The 27,474-nt window shown below is 34.0% G+C and overlaps 1 protein-coding gene and 1 pseudogene across 4 annotated transcripts in view; one reads left to right on the top strand and one right to left on the bottom strand.

The window, feature by feature from the left end:
• EVI5 (ecotropic viral integration site 5) overlaps positions 1-27,474 on the bottom strand; it is a 223,736-nt gene that overhangs the window by 113,819 nt on the left and 82,443 nt on the right. For all 3 annotated transcript variants that reach the window (XM_081056253.1, XM_081056254.1, XM_081056255.1), the window contains exons 6-10: positions 26,347-26,472; positions 24,730-24,873; positions 23,698-23,787; positions 23,499-23,596; positions 2,304-2,364 (exon numbers count right to left, since the gene is read on the bottom strand). In XM_081056253.1, the coding sequence (XP_080912379.1) occupies positions 2,304-2,364; positions 23,499-23,596; positions 23,698-23,787; positions 24,730-24,873; positions 26,347-26,472 (519 nt within the window). The remainder of the gene's footprint in view (positions 1-2,303; positions 2,365-23,498; positions 23,597-23,697; positions 23,788-24,729; positions 24,874-26,346; positions 26,473-27,474) is intronic.
• On the top strand, positions 13,536-13,896 carry LOC308501067 (small ribosomal subunit protein uS10-like; annotated as a pseudogene). Its single transcript has one exon. The product of its transcript is annotated as a small ribosomal subunit protein uS10-like (transcript).

Below are 27,474 nucleotides of genomic sequence, written 5' to 3'. Positions count from 1 at the left end.
AAAGTGACAACAATGGAAATCATAAATACATTGTATAACATCAAAGGCTGATTTTTTTTCACTTCTGTATTAAAACATCAAATAATTGATGATCATACTATGTGCTTATATAAAGAATAGTACAACACTGTGTGCCTGAAAGCTTTTGAGAACTAAGGAGAGAAAGTACTAGTTTAACAGAACTCACTCCATTGTAAAAGGGACCTTGGTTGGTAAGGGAAGAGAGTGAATAAGGAAGTGGCATATCAAATAATACATGGTTAATTGCTTGTAAACAAGGTGTTCATTTGATCATGACTGATCCTGTAAACAAGGTAGTCATCTGATTATAACTGACATGAGTTGCTAGGTCCAAGTGAAAAACCAGACATACCCAAACTTAAAGAAAAAAAAAAGTGCAGTCACACGAATTGTTTTGGCTTTGTGTTTGGAGCAGGCAGAAGGGTTGAAGAGATAAAAAGGTACAAGAGTAAGACAGAACTATGTGGAAATAAGATGTTATAAAAGGAACACACTACCTTTGAGATTAGCATACTTTATTTACCTGGTATGTCCCACTAGTATTTTTATCTTTCTTTTTTCTCCAGATTCTTCTCTATAAATAACTTTACGTCATCTGTTTTTACCTACAACGCATGGAGCTGGCACACAAAAGTATTTTGTAAAGTAAGTGAACATAACTTTCCACAAAAAACAAAATTTGGAAAAAACTGCAAATAAAGACTAAAATCTGCTAAAGATCTTTTTGAAAATGCCTTTTGCTATTCCTACATTCATGTGACTTAATTTTAGCAGAAACTTCTTCAAGAGCAAGAATTGTTCATAGACTTGAGTTTTGTTTTGTTTTTTTCCCCCCAATAACTTTGCATGGAGAATTGAGCAGGATGGCTTCCCCATCCTCAGAATCTTGATTTGCAGTTCCGAATATTCCTGGTATGCGATAACCCATACTCTCTCCCCACTCATCAGGATGACGTACTTTTTACTTTCAGTAGGTTGAAGTAGAGGGCATGATTTAATATTACCCTTACTCATGGTACCTAAAAGAAAAGCAAATGGTAGAGCAGCAGTTGGGTGACAGAAATTTTAAAAAGGAAGGAAAAACATCCACAGGGATCTTTTCTTTCTGTCTGTCTGCCTCTTTTTCTTTCTCTTAAAAATGTAGAAGTATTTATTTCCAATTAATAGGAATAGGTGACAGATGGAAATAAACATCTAGAGAAGGGAGATAGAGTTGATGAGAGAGAGGTCAGTCACATAGAAAAATAGTCTCCCAGGAGGCTTCTGAGGAGACCGCGGCAAGGAGAACGAACAGAACCCATTCCCTTATAAAAAGGACCTGTAGGGTGTGAGTAATGTAGTGGTATTTTGTAGCAAGGCTGAACTAATACATGGCTAATTAATTGTGAATAAGGTGATCATCTAATGTCTTGCCAGGTCCAAATCAAAATTCAGACAGATACACTCAAACAAAGAGTTAAAAAAAATGGAGTCACTCAATAACAATTGTTTTATTTTTGTTTCTTTTTTTTTTGGCGGGGGGAGACGGGGGAATTAAGAAATAAGGAATTGGATCAGCCAGAGTTCCCTCACTAACTCATGCTCCTACTCATCATCCCTGTCCTGAAACAACAGCATAGAAGCCAATACAACTTTCCTTAACTAAGCTCAAACAATACCAAAAATCCCCAACTTAAGAATTTCTGGCCTTACAGGCAGAACGAATAAGAATTTTAAGGTACACATAGGAATTTATATGTCCTTTAAGTTTAAAATCTACCCGTTTCTCTGGAGAGTAGTCCAAAAGTACAACCTTTACTTAGTGATGAAAAATTGAATTAGCCCAAGCTTCCTGCATCCCCAAGACAGCCATAGTGAGTTCTAGTGCAATGATTTGCTGTTTGGTCTACCTTAGACTCTACTGCTGTTAGTCTCAGCACACTGTAATTATCTTCTCTGCAACTTTTAAAAATATGCTTAAATGGAATGATAATTATGTTTCCCGTGGAAGTATTTTCTTCTGATAACCTACCAACATATCTAGAAAAAGGGAAGAGCTACACTCTTTTACAGCAGAATGAAACCACTCTATAGTCACATTGTTCTGGTTTTTGAAATACCTGTTTTTAACTATAATTTGTGGGATGGCAAATAAATGTATCAATAAATAAGTACAAACATCACTGCTAAATGTACGACAGGTAAGTAACAAAAAATATATTAACATAACCTAACATCTACGGCCAAATAACTGACTTCAATCAATTTATGTTCAGCACTTTGAAAAGTCCTGAGAAGCTTACTTTAAGTTCAACTTGCTCTTCCATTTCTTTAGTTTTTATTGTAGTGTATTCTTTTTCAAGCCTAAAAAGGGAAAAAAAAAGTATGTTTTCATTCCAAAGTAGTTATTAAATTATAAAATTTAAAGCTATACATTAACCCAAAATATACTTTCATTAGGTTCCCCTAACTTATAACTTGAGATATTTGATATGAGAAAAAATCATCTAATCACATGAATTCTTACAAAAAATTACTTCACAAACAACAAAAATAAGAACCATACAAAAGTGAACTTTATGAAGTAAAATATATAAGGCACCAAACAGAGAATTGAGTTTACAGATTCTATTTAGTATTCAGCCTTAAATTTACAAATTTACCCATTGTCCCCCCTCAAATTAAAATACATCAGTAGAGTTCAACTGAATGTTAACAAAAAAAAAAAAAAGAAAGAAAAAAGCTTAACCACAGGGAGAAAAAAAAGCTTAACCACAGGGAAAAAAAAAGTTTAACCACTGCATTCTGAGAAATGCATCGTTAGGCAATTTCATCATTGTTCTAAAGCTTAGGGACCATGATGGAAAAAACAATACAAGATTAAATCAAGCACAAGAAAAAAATGATGCAATCAAGAGATGCAGTAAACACAAGATATATGAGGCTGGGGCTAGGGTAACATGGCATACTGTTGTGTTTTTTTTTTTAAGTAGAACGCATACATTCTAAAATAATGATTAAAAGAATAGTAACATAAACTAGTAACACAGTTGGTTATTATCATTACTTAGTATTATGTACTGTATATACTTGTATGTGCCATACTTTATACAACTGGAAACGCAGTAGGTTTGTTTATACCAGCAGCATCACCATAAACATGTGAGTGATGCATTGCACTATGACATTTCCATGGCTACAACATTACTAGGTGACAGGAATTTTTCAGCCCCATTATAATCTTATGGGACCACCTTTGGATATTCCGTCCATTGTTGACCCAAAACATCCACATTATATGACGCATGACTGTACTAAAATTGACTAACAAATTTATAACTGGGGAAAGGGACAACTATTCCTACCAAATGAAACACAATTAATAAATGTAGAAAAAATGAGGCAAGTATAAAAATCACCATTAGAAATCCACAATAGTAACTGCCAAAGGGAAGAAAAATCAATGGATGCTAAACTCAGTGGGTAAAAGTTTAAGCATAGTCTCAAAGAATTTCTCCTAAAATAGTTAACAATTACAAAGGGAAAAAAAATAAATTTATAGTACAAAATCCTAGCAGACAACATCTGAGCCAACTGATCATGGTTAACATCGCCAGTATTACATTCTGACATCATGTACCCCTTGTTAGGATATACCGAGAAGGGCACCTTACTTCTGCGGTATCCTTCCCAGTAATGCATACTCTCAATATAATCAAGAGAAATCATCAAACAAACCCAAATTGAAGGACATTGTACAAAATAACTAATCAGCTCACTTCAGAAGGTCATGAAAGACAAGAAAAGACTGAAGCACTGTCACAACTGTAGAAAATAAGAAATGAAAAACAAATATGATATACTATTAATGTTAATATTAAGTTTCACAACTCCAAATATTAACAAGGCCAGGCCCCAAATATCTCTTATAGCTGCTTTTAAAAATGAAATTCTCCCTCAAAAACCAAAAACCTATTATGTAGTATAAATATAAAATCTCATTTAGCTCACTGTAATTTTTTATTGGGGTAAAATACATACAACATAAAATTTACCATCTTAACTATTTTTTTTTTCATCTTAACTATTTTTTAATGTATAGTTCAATAGTACTAAATACATTTAGAATGTGCAGCCATCACTACAGTATGTCTAGAGCTCTTTTCATCTTATAAAACTGAAAATCTACCCATGAAATAACACCCCATTCTCCTCTTTCCCTAGACCCTGACAACCATTTTGTGTTCTCTATAACAATACTAAGTGTCTCATATAAGTGAAATCATACAGTACTTGTCCTACTGTGCTTGGCTTATCTCTGTTAGCATACGTGTTCCCAAGGTTCATCCATATTATACCCATGTCAGAATTACCTTTCTTTTTAAGGCTTAATTGTCTTGTATTATAAATATAATGAATTTCATCGTATTTATACTCCACATTTTGCTTATCCATTCATCCATGGATGGACATTTCAGTTGCTTCCGTGTTTCAGCTAAAATGAATAATGCTACTATGAACATGGGTGTACAAATATCTTTTAGAAACTTTATTTCATTTTTTTGGAATACATACCCAGAAATGTAAATGCTAGATTATATGGTAAATCTGTTATTAATTTTCTGAGGAATGGCCACACTGTTTTCCGTAGCAGCTGCACCATTTTACAATCCCACCAACAGTGCACGATTCCTATTCCTCCACATTCTCACCAACACTTGTTATTTTGTTTTTGTGATAGAAGCCATCCTAATAGATGTGGGGTGCTATCTCCCTGTGGTTTTAATTTACATTTCCATAATGACCAGTGATGTTGAGCATCTTTTTATTTGCTTATTTTATTGGCTATTTGTATATTTTCTTTGGAGAAATTTCTACTCAAGTCCTTTGCCCATTTTTTAATCCAGTTGTTTTTTGTTGCTATTGAGTTTTATTTCTCTGTACATTCTAGATATTAATCGCTTATCAGATATATGATTTGTAAATATTGATATTTTTCTCCCATTCTCTGGTTTTATTTATTTCGCAAAAAATTTTTAAAATTTCATTAAGTCCAATTTGTCTATTTTTTCTTTTGTTGCCTGTGCTTTTGGTGTTATACCCAAGAAGTCACTGCCAAATCCAACATGAGGAAGCTTTTGCCTTATGTTTTCATCTAAGAGTTCTATAGTTTTAATTCTTATATTTAGATCTTTGCTCCATTTTGACTTAAATTTTTACATATGGTGTTAGGTAAGGATCCAATTTTTTTCTTTTGGATGTGAATATCCAGTTTTCCCAACACCATTTGTTGAAAAGACAACCCTTTCCCTATTAAATGGTCTTAGCACTCATCAAAAATCATTTGACCATGTATGTGAGGGCTTATTTCTGGACTCTGTACTCTATTCCATTTGTCTACATGTCTGTCTTTATTCCAGTACACAACGTTTTGGTTACTGTAGCTTTGTAGCAAATTTTGAAATCAGTTAGAATGAGTCCTCCAGCTTTGATGTTCTTTTTCAAGATTGTTTGGCTCCTTGGGGTTCTTTGAGATTCTATACGAATTTTAGGATAGGGTTTTTTATTTTGGCCCCAAAAAAATGTGATTGGAATTTTGATAGGGATTGTATTCCATCTGTGGTTTGCTTGGGCAATTTCATCATTGTTCAATATTAAGTCTTCCAATCAATGAACATAGAATGTGCTTCAATTTATTCATGTCTTCTTTAATTTCTTTCAGAAATGTTTTATAGTTTTCATTATATAAGTATTTCGCCTTATATAAGTATTATATAGTTAATTCCTAAGTATTATAGGAATTATACTATAGTATTAGGAATTATTATAGTACTATAATAGTACTATAATAATTCCTATAGTATATAGGAATTATTATAGTATTATTTAGTTAATTCCTAAGTATCTTACTCATTTTGATGTTATTATAAATGGAATACCCTTCTTGGATTGATTGCTCATTGTTAGTGTACAGAAATGCAATTCATATTTGTGTGTTGACTTTGTATCCTGCTACTTGGCTGAATTCATTTATTAGCTATAACAGATTCTTGTTTTTTGTTTTTTGTTTTTTACAACTTTGGGTTTTTCTACAACTTTGGGTTTTTCTACATGCCAACAGAGATATTTTTACTTTCCAATTAGGATGCCTTTATTTATCTTCCTCTCCTAATTGACCTGGCTAGAAATTCCAGTACTATATTGACTAGACGTGGCAAAAGTGGAAATCCTTGCATTTTTGTCTGATCTTAAGATGAAAAGCTCTGTCTTTTTACCACTGAGTATGACATTAGCTGTGGTTTTTTCATATGTGGGTTTCATTATGTTCAGGTAGTTGCATTCTGTTCCGAGTTTGTTGAGTATTTTTATCATGAAAGAGTACTGAATTTTGTCAAATACTTGTTCTGCATCAATTGAGAGGATTATGTGGTTTTTTAGCTCCTTCGTTCACTTACTGTGGTGTATTGATTGATTTTCATATGTTGAAATATCCTGGCATTCCAGAAATAAATCCTATTTGGTAGTGGTGTATAATCCTTTCAATATGCTGCTGAATTTGGTTTGCTAGTATTTTGTTGAGGATTTTTGCATCAACATTTATAAGGCATACTGATCTTTTAGTTTCCTTTTCTTGTATTATCTTTATCTGACTTTGGTATCAGTGTAATGTGGGCCTCATAGAATGAGTTAGGAAGTATTACCTTGTCTTTCGATTTTTGGAAAAGTTTGAGAAGTGGTATTAGTTCTTTAAACATTTGGAAGGATTCACCAGTGAAGTCAACAGGTAAAGGGCTTTTCTTGTCAGAAGACGTTTGATTACTGTTTCAATATCCTTATCAGTTATAGGTCTATTCAGATTTTAGTTTTCTTTGAGATTTAGTCTTGATCAGTTTTGTGTTTCTAAAAAATTTTCCCATTTCATCTAGGTTATCCAAGTTGTTGGCACACAATTATTCATAGTACTCTTATACTCCTTTTTATTTGTGTTAAATTAGGAGTAATGTCCATTTTTATCTCTGATTTTATTAATTGGAGTCTTTTCCTCAGTCCATTTAGCTGAAGGTTTGTCAATTTTGATGATCTTTTCAAAGAATCAACTTTTAGTTTTATTTATTTTCTCTATTGTTTTTCTATTCTCTATTTTATCTCTGCTCTAATCGTTACTTCCTTCCTCTGCTAGCTTTGGGTTTAGTTTGTTCCTCTTTTTCTCATTTCCTAAGTTATAAATTGTTGACTAGAGATCTTTCTTGTTTTTCAGTGAAAACATTTATAGCTTTAAATTTCTCCCTTTGCACTGCTTTCACTATGTTGCAAAGGTTTTCGAATGTTGTTTTTGCTTTCATTCATCCCTATTTTCTAATTTCCCTTATGATTTCTTTTTTGATCCACTGGTTATTTAAGAGTGTGTGTTTATTTCCAAAAAATGGCAGAATTTCCTTTACTTTTGTTATTTATTTCTAAGTTCATCTTATAGCTGAAGAAGACACTTTGTATAATACATCTTTGTTAACCTATTGAGACTTAATTTGTGATCTAATGCATGGTCTCTTGGGAAATGTCCCATGCGTCCTTGAGAAGACAAACAAGCATCATATACCTAGCGTATGGCGAACTGAGAAGATACAAAATCATTGGTGTACCTGCCCAAAATGCACACCGCAAATCATGAGGAACATTTTTATAAAACCCAAACTGTGGTATTTTCTATAAAATAACTGTTCTGTACTCTTCAAACATATCAAGGTCAAGAAACACAAAAAAAGGTTAGGGAGTGTTTCAGATTAAAGAAAACTGAACTGGCATAACAACTAAATGCAATACATGATCCTGGAGTGCCTGGATTTGGATCCAAGACTTGAGTGAAGGGGTGGGGAGTGGGTAAAGGTGGGAGTTGGGGGTGGGTCGGAGGGAGAAACAGCTATAGAAAAACATCGGGACAAGTGATAAAATTTGAACATGTACTGTGGATTATATAATAGAATTCTATCTACAATCACTTCCCTGATTTTGATTAACTACAGGATCATGTAAAAAAAAAAAAAAGTCCTTCTTAGGAAGTACATATTCATGTATCTAAGGATAAAGGGCACGGTATCTCACTCTCAAATTGATCCCCAACCCCCCCCCCAAATGTATGCACACACACAATTACTTTTATACATATGGGGGAAATGAGGATAATAAAGCAATGGGACAAAATGTAAACTGGTAAATTTAGATTAGTGGTATATGGGAGTTCCTGGTACCATATTTGTAACTTTTTTAAAAGTTTAAAAGTAGACCAAAATATAAATTACCAAAAAAAATAGGCTAAGACTGATCACTTACAACTTTCATATCTTAAAGGTACCCTTGAGCCTCTGTATGTATTACTTCTACCTAAAATGCCCTTCTCTTCACCTGGCCAACTTACACTTATACTTCTAAACAGCAAAAAAAGTGACTTTTAAAACCAGATGATGTCACTGTTCTCAAAATTTCGAATGGTTTCCCTTCAGACTTAGAATGTAAATCTGGCGCCACAGAAGCCAAACAATGCCCAACAGAGCTTTTGAAAATGTTCCATATTTGTGCTGTCCAATACAGTAGATATTAGTCACATGTAAGTGACTAATGAGCTTTTGAAACGTGGCTAATATGACTTATGGAGTAAATCTGTGATTGTATTTAATTTAAATACCCACATGTAGGCAGTGGCTACCATATAGGACAGCACAGCTTTAAAGATTCCTCTAGCCCCACCACGTTTCAGACTTCACTGCCCACCACACTCCTATGCCACAGTCACACATTCTGGCCTCAGTCATGATATTTACTGTTCCCCCAAATAATCACATGGCTTTCTCTCTTTCACTTTCCTCAGGTGTCTACTCAAATGGCATCTTATCAATCTGTGTGCCCTATCCTTAAGTGCTCTATCTAAAACAGTATCCAAACACTCTATATCTTTCATCCTGCCTTATTTTCCCCTCGTGGCACTTTCACTGATGGACATCATATGGTATATTTGTTCTGTGTCAGTTTTTTGCACTTCTGTAAGTTTCACATGGAGGGAATTCCTGTTGTAGTCATCACTTAAACCCCAGCAATTAGAAACCTAAGTTCTTTAAAAGGTACTCTGGTGCCATCTCCTTCAGAAAAGAACCTGAAGCTTTAGCCTCTGCCATCCGCTTAGCTGATCACGTCTGTCAGTGGTCTTCCAATATTTTTCCTCACGTACCCACTAAAAAAAGTTTCCCCTTAAACATTTTAAAGACTTCTAAAACTTTTTACTTGAAGTATACAGTTGCAAACAATGTAATTTGTATGTGTTTTAAAATTTTTCCACTAAAACTTTAAATGAGATTGAATCTCAGTTAATTTATGCATAATGTGTATTCTGTAAACTAAGTAGCAAAGGCAGTCATTGTTATTGAACTAGTGAGTCTAATTATATTTATTTTGTCATTACAGTCTACCTTCTTTTTTCAACTCAAATAAAAAACATGTTAATACTTTCCCCCATGAGCACTATTCTACTTTCAATTCTAATTGCAAGGCATTCTAACATTGTCCCTTTTATTTGATACCTCAGTGATTTGTACATCCCAAAGTAGCATACCCCCCTAATATTTAGAATGTGACAGGTGTGCCTTTCTTTTACAAAGTGGTAGAAGGCAGACTGCGAAAGGGGATGTGAAGAGGAAAACCAAGATACCTGTACCATAGAAATGTTATCAAGCAGGTAAATGTGAGGAAAGAATAAAGATGGAAATTGAAAATCTAGTTAGCATGTTCTGAACATTTTACTGACCCCTCAACAAACTGTATGTTTAAACTGTATGTAGTTTAAAGAAATTTAGTTTAAGCATCTCTGACATGTTATATGAAGAGTGGCATCTCCTATAGCGGCATCTCTCAGACCATAATTGTAACAGGCTATTTACTTTTCTGTCTGCCACTCTCCAACCTACCTGAAGTTAGAACCTTCTTCAGAGCTCAATCCAAGTCTAACTTTGTTATAGTCAAAGGTGGAACTTACTAGAAATGGTTGAGACTCACCTTTTAATACCAATAAAAGATTACTAACCAGACTACATATAAACAACTAATCACTAAGAAGTAGTCAATGTAGTAAGAAGTAAACATTGCAATACAAAAGGGAAGGGAAAACAGAAGAAAAACATGAGGCCAATTAACTTATGAAAAGACACTGACTTTCATTAATATTAATTATTAGGGAAATACAAATTTAGTCTAAAATGAGATACTAAATTTTATACTCAACAGTTTGGCAAAAATTAGGAACAATCAAGCATTGCTGATGACGAAGTAGAACAATGAGAATTTTTATAAATTGCTGGATTAGATTATACTATAGTAGCACTTTGGCAAATTCGTAATACCCTGCAGTATAGCAATTCCATTCCTAAATAGCTACCATAAAAAAAAAAAATCTCACACAAATATTCATAATATTTTAAAACATAACAGCAAACAAACAGAATTCTGGAATATCTGAAATGTCCATCAGGAAAATCAATAAATTATGGCAGATTTGCCCAATGGAATATTATACAGCAGTGAAAATTAATAAGCTAGAGCAACACAAAAAAATCTAATAAATTGAACCATCATAATGTTAATCAATGCACACAAATCATAGATGACTATATACAGCATGATACAATTTTCATAACACTCAAAAACAAGCATTAACTATTTATATTATGAAGTGAGACTATTTTTTAAAAAGCAAGGACCTCAATGATGAATCCAAAATTCAGAACAGTGATTACCTCTTGCAGCAGGGCACTTAGGCTATGTGATGGGTTCATAAGCATTTATTTTATCCTTGTTTCGTAAGTTAAAAACATATATATGTATATATATATTAACATATATTCTTTTGTGTTTATCAAACATGTTATAAATATTCTTTTGTGTGTATATGATAAAAGTTTTTTTTAAATGGGGCCTTAAATGACACATTAAACCAAATGGACATAACATTGACAGACCTTTCTATTCCCAAATAACAGAATATACATTCTTCTCAAGTGCTCATGAACACTCTCAAGGACAGACCGTATGTTGGGGGCACAACACTAGTCTCAATTAATTTAAAAAGACTGAAATCATACCAAGCATATTTTCTGACCACAACAATATCAAACTCGAAATTAACCATAAGAATAAAACTGGGAAAACCATAAATATGTGGAGATTAAACAAAATACTACTGAACTATTGAGTCAAAGAAGAAATAAAAGATCAAAAGATATATAGACAAATTAAAATGACAAATCAAAAAATTTTGGATGCAGCAAAAGCGGTACTAAAAGGGAAGATTATAGCATTACAGACCTATCTCAAGAAACAAGAAAAAATCAAATAAACAATCTAAACTTCACCTCAAAGAACTAGAAAAAGAAATGAATCCCAAAGTAAGTAGAAGAAAATAAAAAAAATTAGAGCAAAATTAAACAAAATAGAGAATAAAAAAGACAATAGAAAATTAATGAAACAAAGACCTGGTTCTTTGAAAAGATAAATAAAATTGACAAACCTCTAGCTAGAATCACTAAGGAAAAAAGACAAAAAGACTCAAATAAATAAAATCAGGAATGAAAGAGAAGTTACAAAAGCTACCACAGAAATACAAAGTATTATACAAGAATACTACAGAACGTTATATACCACCAAATTCGATAAACTAGAAGAAATGGAAAAGTTCTTAGAAATGTATAACCTTCTTAGACTAAACCATGAAGAACTGGAAAACCTAAATAGACTAATTAACAGTTAAGGATTGAAAAAGTCACCCAAAACCACCAAAAAACAAAAGTCCAAGCCAGATGGCTTCATTTGTGAATTCTACTAAATATTCAAAGAAGATTTAATACTTATCCTTCTAAAACTGCTCCAAAAAAATTTAAAGAACAAGCAGTACTTCCTGACTCATTTTACAAGGCTAACATTCTGATACCAAAACCAGGCAAGGACAACAGAACAAGAAAATTATAGGCAAATACTTCTGATGAACATAGATGTAAAAGTCGTAAACAAAATACTAGCAAATCAAATAGAACAATACATTAAAAAGATAATACATCACGATCAAGTGGGGTTCATTTCAGGGATGCAAGAATCATTCAATATATGCAGATCAATCAATATGATACACCTCATTAACAAAAGATGAAAATCATATGATCACATCAATAGATGCAAAAAAAGCATTTGACAAGACAAAACATCCATTTATCATTCAAACACTCAATAAAATGGGCATAGAAGGAAAGTACTGCAATATAATAAAGGCCGTATATGACAAACCCTCAGCTAATATCATAATCGATGAAAAACTGAAAGCTTTTCCTCTATGATCAAGAATAAGACAAGGATGCCCACTCTTGCCACTGATACCCAACATAGTACTGGGAGTCCTCGCCAGAGCCATCAGGCAAAAAAAAGAAATAAAACGCATCCAAATTGGGAATGAAGAAATAACAATGTCACTATTTGCAAATGATGTGATTCCATATGTAGAAAACCCTAAAGATTCCACCAAAAGACTATTAAGAACAATAAACAAATACAGAAAAACTGCAGGATTCAAAATCAATGTACAAAAATCTACTGCATATAAAAACCACAATGAGATATCACCTCACCCCAGTCAGAATGGCTATCATCAACAAGACAAATAGCAACAAGTGTTGGAGAAGTTGTGGAGAAAAAGGAACCCTCATACACTGTTGGTGGGAATGCAGACTGGTGCAGCCGTTATGGAAGGCAGTGTGGAGGTTCCTCAAGAAATTACGAATAGAATTACCATATGACCCAGCAATCCCTCTCCTGGGTATCTACCCAAAGAATTTGAAATCATTTATACATAAAGACACATGTGCTCCAATGTTCATTGCAGCTTTGTTTACGGTGGCCAAAACATGGAAACAACCAAAATGTCCTTCGATAGATGAATGGATAAAGAAGTTGTGGTATATATACACAATGGAATACTATTCGGCGTTAAGGAAAGATGATATAGGAACATTTGTGACAACATGGATGGATCTTGAGAGTATAATGCTAAGCGAAATAAGTCAGACAGAAAAAGCAGAGAACCCTATGATTTCACTGATATGTGGTATATAAACCAAAAACAAGACAAACAAATGAGAAACAAAAACTCATAGACACAGACAATAGTTTAGTGGTTACCAGAGGGTAAGGGGGTGGGGGGAGGGAGGGAGATGAGGGTAAGGGGGATCAAATATATGGTGATGGAAGGAGAACCGACTATGGGTGGTGAACACACAATGGGATTTATAGATGATGTAATACAGAATTGTACACCTGAAATTATGTAATTTCATTAACACTTGTCACCCCAATAAATAAATTAAAAAAAAAATCTATTGCATTCCTGTCTCTTTGAGGAAGACACGGTCACAGCTGCAGCGGAGCTTCATTCCGCCCACTCCTGCTCCTGACTCACCACTGTTCGGTCTCTCTGAGGAACAATTTGGTCAGGAAGCCACGCCGCAACCATGGCTTTGAAAGATACTGGAAAGATACCCGTGGAAGCAGAGGTGGCGATTCACCAAATTAGATTCACTCTAACCACCCACAGTGTAAAATCCTTGGAGAAGATGTGTGCTGACTTGATCAGAGGCGCGAAGGAAGAAAATCTCAAAGTGAAAGGGACTAGTTCAGGTGTCTCCCAAGACTCTGAGAATCACTACAAGGAAAACTCCCTGTGGGGACGATTCTAAGACTTGGGATCGTTTTCAAATGAGGATCCATAAGTGACTCAATGACGTGCACAGTCCTTCTGAGATTGTCAAACAGATTACGTTCATCAGTATTGAGCCAGGAGTTAAGGTTGACGTCACCATTGCAGATGCTTAAGTCAACCTTTTTAATAAAATTGACTATCATTTGTTTAAAAAAAAAAAATCTATTGCATTCCTGTATACTAACGATGAAATATCAGAAAAAGAAATGAAGGAAACAAACCCATTTGCAATTGCAACAAAAAAAATAAAATACCTAGGAATAAACTTAACAAAGGAAGTGAAGGGCATATACACTGAAAACTACAAGACACTGTTGAAAGAAACACAAAGAGATGAAAAGATGTATTCATCGACTGGAAGAATCAACAGAGTTAAAATGGCCACATTACTGAAAGTAATAGATTTAATGCAATCCCATCAAAATCCCAATAGCATTTTTCAAAGAAATAGAACAAAAATCATCAAATTTGTATGGAATCACAAAAGACTGAGTAGCCAAAGCAATCTGAGAAAAGAACAAAGCCAGAGCGATCACACTCCCTGACTTCAAATTATACTACAAAACTACAATAATCAAAAAAGTATGCTACTGGCAGAAAAAGACACACAGACCACTGGAATATAACTGAGAGCCCAAAACCCATACATTTATCGGTAAATAATTTTAGACAAAGGAGCCAAAACATACAATAGAGAAAGGAAATCTTCTTCAATAAATGGTGTTGAGAAAATTGAAAAGCCACACGTAAAGAATGAAACTGTATTGCTATCTGACACCATGTACAAAAATTAACACAAAATGGATTAAAGACTGGAATAAAAGACCTGAAATAATAAAACACACAGAAGAAAACAGAGGTACTAAATTTATGGACTTTGGTCTCACAGGGGTTTTTGTGAACCAGACCCCAAAATCAAAGGAAATAAAAGCAAAAATAAATGAATAGGACTACATCAAACTGAAATGTTTCTGCACAGCAAAAGAAACCATCAGCAAAACAAAAAGGCAACCAACTGAATGGAAGAAGATATTTGCAAACAATACCTCTGATATGGAGCCAAGATCCAAAATATATGAAGAACCGCATACAATTCAACAAAAAAAACCAATTTATTTAAAAAATGGGCATCGGACTTGAACAGACACTTTTCTCAAGAAGACATACAGATGGCTAACAGATGTATGAAAAGATGCTCAACTTTACTAGCTATGAGGGAAATACAAATCAAAACTACAATGAGATACAACTTACACCTGTTAACATGGCTATTATTAAAAAGACAAGAAATAACAAGTGTTGGACAGGATTTGGAGAAACTACTGATGGGAAAATAAATTGGTGCAGCCTCCATGAAAAACAGTATGAGGTTCCTCGAAAAATTAAGAATAGCATGACCATATGAGCCAGTAATTCCTCTTCCAGGTATCTACTTGTAAACTTTAAAAACACTTAATTCGTAAAGATGTATATATCCCTACATTCATTGCAGCATTATTCACAATAACCAAGACATGGAAAAACCTAGTGTCCTTCAACAAACAATTGGATAAAGAAGATATGGTACATTAATACAATGAAATACTATCGTGTTTCCCTGAAAATAAGACCTAGCTGGACAATCAGCTCTAATGAGTCTTTCTGAGCAAAAATTAATTTAAGACCTGATATTATATTATATTATATTATATTATATTATATTATTATATTATACCCAGTCTTATGTAAGACCCGTTTTTATATTACATTACATTACATTACATTACACCTGGTCTTATACTAAAATGAGACTGGGTCTTATATTAATTTTTGCTCCAAAAAATGCATTAGAGCTGATTGTCTGGCTAGATCTTATTTTCAGGGAAACACAGTCAGTATTCAGCCATAAAAAAAGATGTAATATTGCTATTTGTGACAACATGGATGTATCTTGAGCGTATCATGTTAAGTGAAATATGTCAGACAGAAAAGGTCAAGAATCATGTGATTTCACTCATATGTGGGATATAAAACAGAAAGCAACAAATGAACAAATAAAACAAACTCATAGACATACACAACAGTATGGTGGTTACCAGAAGGGAGTGGGGGGGAGGATGAAGAGGGTAAAGGGGGTCAAATATATGGTGACAGAAGACTAGATTTTGGGTGGAGAACACACAATACAATATACAGATAATGTCTTATAAAACTGTACACCTGAAACTTATATAATGTTATTAACCAATGGTACCCCAATAAAATTAATTAAAAATTAAAAATTAAAAAAAAATAAAGAGGAAGTGATCACTCATATCCAAAGTTAGTATGTCAAATGTGATTAGGAATAAAAACCATCTGTTTGATTTGCAACTGGGAAATGCAAATGAGATGTTATTTCTTAACATCTCAACTACTACCACTCTAATCAAAGTTTCCATTATTCTCTAGTCTGGATTATTTCAATAGGTTACTAACTCCTCTCCATGAATCCACCCTGACCCTACCTCCTCCAATGTCTATTCTCCACACAGCAGCCAATGTGGTTTTGTTAAAATGGAAGTCCTTCCTCGGCTCTTACTCAAAATAAAAAAAAAGTCTAGCCCAAGCTCTACAAAACCCCATTACCTCTCCATCCCGTCTTCCTACCTCTCCTCTTGGGCCAGTCTGCTCCCACTCTGGTCACAATGGTGTTTGTCAAATATGCCAAGCACACTTCTGCTCTAGGCCTTTGCACTGCTTGGCCTCTATGTCTGAAAAGCTCTTTGAGTCATCTGCATGGCTTGCTTTTACTCCTACTAGGTCTCTGTTTAAATGCCACCTTTTAAGAAAGGCCTATGCCCACCACCCTACTCAAAAAAATAGGTTACTCTCTAGTCTCCTTACACAGATTGTCTTTTTTCATAGCACTTATCACCACCTGACATACAATTTTGATTAATTTCTTCCTCCCTCTGCCCACACACGAGAATATAAGTTTCACGAGAACAGGGATTTTATCTATTTGGTTCAGCATTTCATTTTCAGCATCTAGAGCAATGTCAGCATATACAAAGTGTATACAAAATATTTCCTGAATAAATGAATACAAAGAAAGATTTCAAAAGGAGTGGTTTTAGTGGAAGAGTAAGGGCAGGTATCCAATTACAAAAGGTTAAGAAATATGAAGTTATATTTGTTTCTCAATATATATTTTCTACCTCTGTCCACGGAAAGATCCTTAAAGCTATGACACCCTAACAATAGTGAGGACCCCTCACACCTGATTTTGTTCTGTAAATACTACTCCTCACTAAAAGTAACCAATATACATAATGAGGTTGGGACATCTTTTGTTCCTAAAACAAGAAAGTGTTTAGAGACTAACAGAGTCATGCTTAACAAGATATAGGAGCCACCTTAAAAGGGCATCTGAAGCCAAAATTGAAACTATGTGAACAACAAAAATAATAACTATGTTAGGTGAAAGCATACTGAATATAATTCTGTAAGTCCTTAATAATGCCCCTGCTGGAAAAAAAAAAAGAGAATAATTTAAAAGAGGATCATTTCCATTAACTCCCTTCTCTAGATATTGGTAATTAAAGGGAAATGATGAAGTATTTATTTCTGTTTCCAGTAGGGTGAAGTTAGTTCCAGTCAATGAAGAATCTATTAATGAAGAAAGTCAACTAATAAATGTGTTAGAAAATCACAGTTTTTTTTATCCCAAGTAGAATATTTTAAGAAATTTGTTTTTAATTAGATTTATTTACCTTTCTATGTGTTCCATTTTAATTTATATGTTGGCTTTTTTCACTGAATCTCTTTGAAGGTTTTTGGAGATTGCTTTTGGGGTTATAAAATACATACCTAACTTTTCATAGTCTACTTAGTATTTTACAACTTAAATGTGGGAACTTTACAACCATAGAGGTCCCTTATCCTCCCCATTTTATGTTGTAGTCACATGTACAAGGTCTGGCAATTAAGTTCACGAACTCATCTTAGAAAAAGTGCTACATACCTCATTGCTGAATATCACTACAGTCACCTTCAAAGTACTTCCCTTGGGAAGCCAAGCACCGATGCCAGCGCCTAGTCCACCTTTCAAAGCAATTTTGAAACTCTTTTTCTGGAATGGAGCTGTCGTATTACCCTTGATGTCCTGAATGTCATCAAAATGTCTTTCTTTCAATGTTTCCTTTGTCTTTGGATAAAGAAAGAAGTCGCTGGGGGCCAGATCAGGTGAGTAGGGAGGGTGTTCCAATACAGTGATTTGTTTCCTGGCTAAAAACTCCCTCACAGACAGTGCTGTGTGAGCTGGTGCATTGTCGTAATGCAAGAGCCATGAATTGTTGGCAAAAAGTTCAGGTCATTTTCACCTAACTTTTCACGCAATCTTTTCAGCGCCTCCAAATAGTAAACTTGGTTAACTGTTTGTCTAGTCGGTACAAATTCATAATGAATAATCCTGCTGATATGAAAAAGTTTAGCAACATCGTTTTGGCTCTTGATTTGGATGGAACTTTTTTGGTCATGGAGAATTGGCTGACTTCCAATGTGCACTTTGACTCTTTGTTTCAGAGTCATGTTGGTACACCCATGTTTCATCACCAGTGATAACACAGCCCAAAACAATGTCCTGCCTCTCCAAAAGGTCTTGGAAAACTTTGACTCTCCTTTGCTTTTGTTCATCAGTGAGCTCCTTCAGGACCATTTCTGCAAACACCTTTCTCATGCCAAGATTTTCAGTTAAGATTTTCCTGTTTCTCTATCAATGTTTACTTGGTCTGCTATGCTTCTCACAGTCAGCCGATGATTTTGACTCACAATTCAATGAATTTTTGCAATTTTTTCACCAGATCTGCCTGTTACTGGCAGCCCTGAAATCTCTCCATCAGTGACACGTTCTCTTCCCGTCAGAAAAACATTTAATCCATTTGTACACTGTCATTTTCTTCATGGCATTATCCCCATAAACTTGGACTAACCTGTCCCTGATTTCACTTCCATTCTTGCCAAGTTTAATAACAAATTTAATGTTTGTTCATTACTCTAATTCAAGCTCAGACATTCTCGTAACGGCACACAAAAACATGCAACAATAATGAATGTCACTCAGCAAGACACTGCCACACATTGACCGGAACACAGCTGTGAGACACTGATACACCAAGGTTATGAAACCTTACCAAGCTGTACAGTGCTGCCAATGTAAGTGCACGGTGGCAAGTTCGCGAACTATCAGACCTCGTATTATATATACATATATTAAAAGCCCTATCAGATAATGTCACAATTTTTGCTTTCAACAATCACTCCTATTTTTAAAACCCTAAGAGGATAAAAACTAGTCTATTATATTTACTCAGTATTGACCATCTCTTCTGCTCTTTCTTCATTCATGAAGTTCCCAATTTCCCTCTGATATCATTTTTGTTCAACCTAAAGAACTTGTTTTAGCATTTCTTTTAAAGTAGATCTAGTAGTAAAGAATTCTCTTAGTTTCTTTTTTCATTTGAGAATGTCTTTATTTTATCTTCATGCCTGCAGGATACGTTTGCTGGGTACAGAATTCTAGTTGGACAGTTTTTTTGTTTCAGTGTTTTTAAAATGTTGCACTGTCTACTGAAGAGAGATCTAGTCATTTAAATTGTTCCCATTTGTTTAATATGTAGTTTTCTCTGGTATTTTCAAGATTTTATCTTTGGTTTTCAGCAGTTTGATTATGACATATATGGGTATGGTTTTCTCTTAAGTTTATCTTGCTTGGTGGGGTTTACTGAGCTTCTCGAATCTATAAACTTATTTCTGTCACCAAATTTAGGAAGTTTTCAGGGATTATTTCTTCACATATATTTTCTGCACCAATCTTTCTTTTTTGGGGACTCCAATGACGTGAATGTTAGGCCTTTTGGTATCATTCCATAAGCTCCTGAGGCTCTGTCCATATTATTTTCCCCAATATTTCTATTTTCTGTTCATCAGATTAAATTATTTCTGTTGATCCATTTTCAAGTCCATTGACTCTCCTCTGTCATTGCCATTCAACTATTGAGCGCTTTCAATGAAATTTTTGTTACTGTATTATTTAGTTCTAAAATTTTCATTTGGTTATTTTTTATTTTTTTAAATTAATTTTCAACTACAGTTGATATTCAATATTATTTTATATTAGTTTCAGGTGTATAGCATAGTTGTTAGACATTTATATAATTTTTGAAGTGATCCCCACAATTAGTCTAGTAGCCATGTGGTACTATATATAATTATTGCAATATTATTGATTATATTCCCTATGTTGTACTTTATGTTCTCTTGACTATTTCGTAACTATCAATTTATACCTATGCTAATCTTCCTGCATCATTGCAATTTTAGTACATGTGCTGCCAAAGCAAGCACCCAAATGAAATAATTTCAACATGAAAAGTATCATTACCAAATGAATGCTAAAGCTATTAGGTGGAAGGTCAAGATGAACTAGATATTCTCACAGTGCTCAAGTATCAAATATGGATTACTCAATGCTTGTAAAGGGGAACCCATTATAATAAAACAAAATCTGACTGTCATTACTTCAATCCAGTCATCAGTCGTGACATCACTAATCATAGTGGGACAGATAAATATTATGTATTTCTTTAGGTTAATATGAAGTACACAATATCACCTATTAAATATTCTTGCCAATATGGTTGTGCTTCATCAAATAAGCCTTTCAATTTAGTTCCTAGTTTAGAAAACACAAGGGATACAAAAGTTAAATGACATCATGTGGATGACCGGACAAATCCTTAAATTGGATATTCTCCATACAACTAACTTGCTCTCTTCTACATGTCAGCATATTAAAAAGAGGAATGGCATGGGCAGTACTGATCTAAATTGAAAGAAATATAAGAGAATACCTGAATAAAATGCAATTAATGGTAAAAGACATTTTTGGCAAAGTGGCGAAATGGGAACATAGACTGGGTATTAGACACTATCACGGAATTATTGTTAAGTGGTAAAAGCAATGTGGTAAGGGAGACAAATGCCTTTATATTATAAAGATGAATTACTAAAGTATGAAAGAGTGAAATGTCATGATTTCTGTAATTTACTTTGAAATACCTAAAAAACAAAATACAAGGAGGAAATATAACAAAATATTAACTGTTAAATCTAGACAAACATATGGATATTTCTTTATTATTCTAATCTCTATTTTTCTGTATGTTTGAAAAAATGTCACAATTGAAAAAAGGCAGATGAAATATGATCTGGAGCTAATGAGTATAAACTACTGTTTCCTTCACAATTAAGCTTCATACAAGGAGAATGGAATGCTAGATCGAGGAAGGTTCTGTTTTTGTTGCTTGTAAGTCAGAACTCCAAAATGCCTTTATATGTTGAATAAAATGAACATTAGAAAGAGGGGTTGAAGAAAAAACAAACAAACAAACAAACAAAAAACAGAACGAACAATTAATGGAGCAAGGACCTGGAAGAGATGAGAATGAAAAACATCTAGTATTCTGATTTATTATTATAAAGAACATAAATACTGAAAAGGGAAGAAAAAAAATTATGGCTAAGTCTGTATAAGCTGGAAGTTACAGGAAAAAAGTTCAGAAAGTTTAAAAATGATGGCTAATGAATTAAGAAGTAAGGTAATCTGCTGAAGAGTTAGATACGGCAAAATGGGGATGGGATCTTGAGAAGAATGGTAAGGTTTGAAATAACCACTGTGGGGAATGAGAGAATTAATCAAGGTCAAAAAAATATACATGGGATGGCACTGGAGACACAATTTACTGCCAGCAACCTCACTAACTCTGCAGTTTTCTCTAACACTCGGCTACGTGAATACAAAACATCAGAGGAGATATACTTTTTCAGACCAGAAGAAGGCTATTGGACATCAGGCTAGGCATCCTGATAAAGCAGAACAGAGATAATATGAGTAAGGGAGTGAAAGAACTAGGGAGTCAGAAGTTTGATAAGTAGGGTAACTGAAATTTCAGAAACAGGATTATACTGCTGATAAATAAGATCTAGAAGGAGAATCGTGTTCTCTATTAGTCTTTTCTCCCCTCTTTTTCCTCCCCCACCCACTCCGGTTCAAGCAGCTGTTTCTCAGTCTAGTTGTGTAGGACACAGCTCCCTGGCCCAGGCTGGTGTTATGAGCCTTGCGCTCCCCCGGCTGAGACAGTCAGTCGTGGTATCAGTCAGCTCAAGGCAGCTCTGGCCAGCTGCCGGCCACTCAGGCTGGCCACTGGCCGCTCATGGTACACGGTAGCCCATGGCAGCACACAGCATCCCACAGCAGCTCAAACTAACCTCTGGCTGTTTACTGCAGCCCACCTCCAGTGAGAACCATTGTTCATCATCTTAACTGTAGAGGGTGCGGCTCACTGGCCCATGTGGGCATTGAACCGGCGATCGGCATTAGGAGGACGGCGCTCCAACCACCTGAGTCATGGGGCCGGCCCTCTCAATTAGTCTTTATAAAAGTAAAATAAATTCACTTTCTGGCTAGTGTGATTTAAACATGGTTTTACCAAGAGGCAGAAATTGAGATGGCTCCGTAAGGTTTTTATCAGTTACAGCAAAGATCAGCTTTTTGGTCTCAACATGACGGTGTAATATGCTTGGTTATTAGAAATTTCACAAGTAATTTATTAACAATAATAGTTGAAGTTCATAAATTGACTTGCTTCTGCAACTAATTTTAATAACATAATTCTCACTCACATGCTAATGTACTTTCTGGAGTAGGAATGTCCATAGGAGTATGTCCTATGTGTTAATGTAATTTCGTGTTGCAGCAGCAAAGATATTGAGAACTTCCCACCTATAGCACTGTTATCATTTTAAAGCATCTTATAACCATAGAAACTAGTGTCAGAAATGCTAACTATGATGACCTCAAGCTACGATTTATTTAAGTACTAAAAGCTAGAAGAGTAAGAGCTGTCATTCTTAATTAACACTTTTACCATATTTCAAAAATTAATATTTATGAACTGAGACTGCTTATCTTGAACTTTAATGAAATATATACCAAGAAAAGTTTCATTACAAAGTAATACACAATAAATAAAAACTTAAGTTCTTAATCCATACTTCAAGTCTTTCTTGCTGGTTATGCTAATCTTGAATTTAAGTGACAGTCTGGGGTCAACTGAGAAGAAAAGAATGTCAGTGAATTGGACCACACCATAAAAGTAGTTTTTAAAATAACAGTACCCTCATAGATAGGGGGTGCCAAAAAAACATTTACACATTTTAAGAAAGGAAAACTGTATTCAAATTGTAATATTCAATATATACGGATAACAAAAGATGAACACAAGTCACATTTGACTTCTGCAATTACAAGAGATGCTCAAAGTGGTTGCCATCAGCGTCCAGACACTTCTGATTATAGCAAACTACTGCTTGAGCAACATTGACCAAAGTGTCCACTAGTATACATTTTTTTGGCATCCCCGGTGTACTTACCAGGTTTCTAATCCTAATCAATGTGGAATGGGAAGGTAAAATAAAGGTAATCCACAATGGTCCCATGCACTGCTATTAAGAGCAGTATGAAATTCCAACATTAAATTTGTTACATTGAAACCATTGCCACCAAATAAAATACTACTGTTATATAAATTGAGGAAGAAAACTGCACTTATTAGAATGTTTCACAACTCCTACTTAATTTCCTATAGGCTTCAACAAACGCTTACAACTAAAAATCAAAATATAAAACACTTACTTTTTCATTTTTTTTGAGTTATACTTGACTTGGTAAGCTGCCTGGATTAATTTGTCTGGACCACCATCAAACTGATGTGGGATGACCTTCTGAAAGTGCTAAGAAACAAGAAAAAAAACGTAAGAACTACTTAGTGCTGTTTATTAACTAATTAATAGTAAAATCTAAAGACATTCTAAAAAATCATGCACTGACTTACCTGTAACATTCCTTCCATGTCAAGTTGCATCAGTTCTGCCTGATTCATTTGAAGAAGTGCTAATCCTACTCGAAACACTATTTCTAAACCCTGAGAAAACAAATTACATAAAGCCAAATTTGTCTTACTCTTCCATCAACAAAAACTAATCATTCAAAAGAACAAGGTAAACAGATATCTAAACTACAGGTTGGCAGATATTTTCTGTAAAGAGTTGGATAGAAAATACTTTAGGCTTTGTGAGCCTTATGGTCACACTCACAAATAGTCAATTCCACCATGGTAGCCCCAAAACAAACAAAGGTAACACATAAATGGGCATGACCGTGTTCCAAGGAAGCTTTATTTAAAAAAACAAGAGGAAGGACAAATTTGGCATGTGAACCAGTATTCGAATCATAGTTTGCTGGCTCTAGGCTAACCTAATTTAGTTAGGTAATACAAATTAATCTTCCCAAGATGCAATTAATAACAATTAACATTGGGTTTAATTAAGATGTAATTAATAAGAATTAATAATATTTTCAGGTCACCTATCCTGACCTTCCTACCTTCTCATCCAAAATACAGAAGACAAAAGATCATTATATGTCAATGACAATTAAAAGGACTACCTGCAATGTGTTCTTGGAATACAAGAAAATTATACTAATTACGTCTTGCTCTTTGGATAATATATGCATTACAACATGTTAATTATAAGGCAAATTTTATCTCTCACTAATTCTCACTAAATCAATCAGGAGTACGGAAGTTTGAGAGTGTAGGCTCCAGATTTTGACTGCCTGGATTTGGATCCTATACCACTATGTGCTGTACCCATAGACAAGCTAGCTATTTAACATTTCTCTAAATCACAGCTTCCTCATCTATCAAATGGGGAAACAAATAGTGCCTGCTAGAGTTATTACAGGTTTAAATGAGATTATCCATGTAAGCAGTTTAGCATGGGTCATTGATCTCCTTTATTGTTCTCATTGCCCTGCTCTAATTAACATAATGACTCCTTGTTCAGTCTGCCCATTAGCTTACCTCAGACATAAAGATATCAAATATCCTTGTTGCAATTGGTAGTGGAAAAGTCGTAAGAAAGATAGTCAGAAACCAGGATGATGCATACATTGAGGTATGAAAACTCTGAGACTGAAAATGTACAAAGAGCTCCGGAAGATGCTCCTAAAGAGAAGGAAAGAATCAATTAAAACATAGTAAAACTGATTATTTTAAACCAGATCATTGTATATACACTAACTTAGCCTATGCCAAATACAAAGATAAGGTCAGGCACCAAATGGAAAAGTTAAGATGTAGAAATTGATACATTCAGAATAGTGGTTACTATGTAGGAAGGGAAGAAGAGGGAAAGAATGTGGAGTTAAGACTTTCCCTGTATGTATAACATTTGATTTATTAATAAAAAAAATAAAGTAAGTAAAACTTTTAAATTTGTTTCATTCTACTAGTGGGTAGATGGATGCCTGATATTTTTTAAACTATAATATTTCAAAAACATTTTTTTAAAAGGAAAGAAATGCTATGTTGAAATACCTTCAGATGCTATCTACCATTGACCACCTATCCTTACCTTCCTATCATCTCACTGTAAATACAGATACTTCAGCAACTCTAGTAATTCAAAACATAAATGACACATTAACCAAAAACAAGCCAAGAGAGTTTAAAGGTTGATAAAAACAAGCTTAATACTTCAGAAAAAAAATTTAAGAATCATCTCAAGACCTACTTTGCATTTTTCTTTAAAATGTAAAAACATTTTACAAATTGCCTTCCTCCCACCATATAGAAAAGACAGAGGATTTAAAAATTCCTGTGGGTAAAGCTGCCAGGAAAAAAGAGACTAGCAAAAATGGATCTCAAGCCACCTGAATCATTAACCTGTATTCTTAAATTTTGCTTATCTAATTGACATTTAAGTAAATAAGAATATTTACACCATTATTTTACAGGACAATATAGTAAACTTATTTACAAAATATAAAAATTAAATCGAGAAAGGTAAAATATTTCAAAGGTATTTTTCACTTAATTTTGATTCTTCTTTTCACCCTCATGCAGTCACTAGACTCTGAGTCTTAAACTAGCAACATAAAAGGATTGAAACATTTTTTTAAAAAAAGAGATTACAGGCTAGCAAAATATAAGATAAAAAGAAAAAGGAAAGGAAGAGGATTAAAAGAGAAGAAACAATCTCAAAGGAAATGAACTTAATATTAGTGTCATAATATCATGGGCTCCTGAAAGACAGTCTACATAACAATAATCTATATAACTTTATGTAGTCTACATAAAGATAGTCTACATAACAATAATAGGATAGAACGGCAATAATAAAAACTCTTGCATTTAGGCAATGAGGTTATGATACATTTGGCACCTATGCTTAAGGTTTAAATATAAAAACCGCAGTCAAGTTGCAGACTGTGATAGTGCAGATATCTGCAGACAATGCCTAAATGGAAAGTAGGTCTAAATTGTGTATTAATTGACCACAAAATAATCATGTGTTTAAAACACTAATTTTTTTCAATTGCTTTACCACTTTTAACATTAAAGTTGCTTAGCCGTCACTCAAACCGATGACAAAAAATATAAAGGCAATATGCCTTTTTGTTAACACTACACTTTTACCTGTATCATGCATTCAAACTGGTACATACAAAGGCCCAGTTCTGCCATACTTGGTTTAAAAAGTTCACGAAGTCTGTAATCTTGCATTAATTTAACAAATACACAGAAAGCTTCTTCTTCTGGCATCTACATTAGGAGAAAAAAAGCAAAGTAGGATTAATGTTCTGTGATATAGAAATAAGGTAAACTATATTTAAACAAAGTACCCATCCAACTATAAACATTGTTTTGAATGGCAGTATAATACAGTGTTAAGAGCAAGGACTAGAAATCGGAAGGTTCTAACCTCCCATTCTATCACTGAGAAAGAGAAATTAGATAAATTTAACAGTCTCTGAGACTAACTTACTCACTTGCCTAATTCATTAATTCAACCAACAACGACTCTTTAGAGCTAGAGACTTCTCTCTCTCTCTGGGTCTATACCAGTGAACAAAATAAACACAATCTCTACCTTCGAGGAATCTGAACTTTCTAGTGGGTGGAGATAGACAATACATGGAATAAATCAATTAATATATGTCAGATAGTGATGAGTGCTATGGAAATAAAACCAAGTAGGAATGTTGGGGAAATACACTGCTATTTACATAGGTAGGTCAGGGAAAGTCCCTTGATAAGGAAACATTTGAGCAGAATATTGAAGAAAGTAAGGGAGCAACTGAGGAAAGAGTCTTGAAATGGAATCAAGATTGGCATGCTCAAGAAACAGCAAATAAGGGACTACTAAATTATGGAGAAGAAATAAAAGGGAACCAAATGTTAGGTTATGGAGAAGAAATAAAAATGTTAGGAAATGTTAGGAGAACCAAATTACATAGGGCTTTAGAGGCGACTGTAAGGATTTGAACTTTTACCTTAAGTGACATGGGAAGCCTTTAGAAAGTTCTGAGCAAAAGTGATATGGTGTAAGTGTTAAAAAAAAGGTTGTAAAATATGTTTTCAAAAGAATCTGTAATTGGGGCTTAAAGGTACTAATTTCACATTTTATATGTAACTTACTAGCAAATTATATCAAATAAGAAAATGAATGTAAAAGCTCTATAAAGAGATTCACAGATATTCATAACATTTAAGCAAATAACATTCATCTAAATTATTAATTCATCTGTCTCAAAATGATAAAAT

Source organism: Rhinolophus hipposideros (assembly GCF_964194185.1).
Source record: "Rhinolophus hipposideros genome assembly, chromosome: 8".
NCBI classification, from domain to species: domain Eukaryota; kingdom Metazoa; phylum Chordata; class Mammalia; order Chiroptera; family Rhinolophidae; genus Rhinolophus; species Rhinolophus hipposideros.
This window is presented reverse-complemented; position numbering and strand designations above follow the sequence as displayed.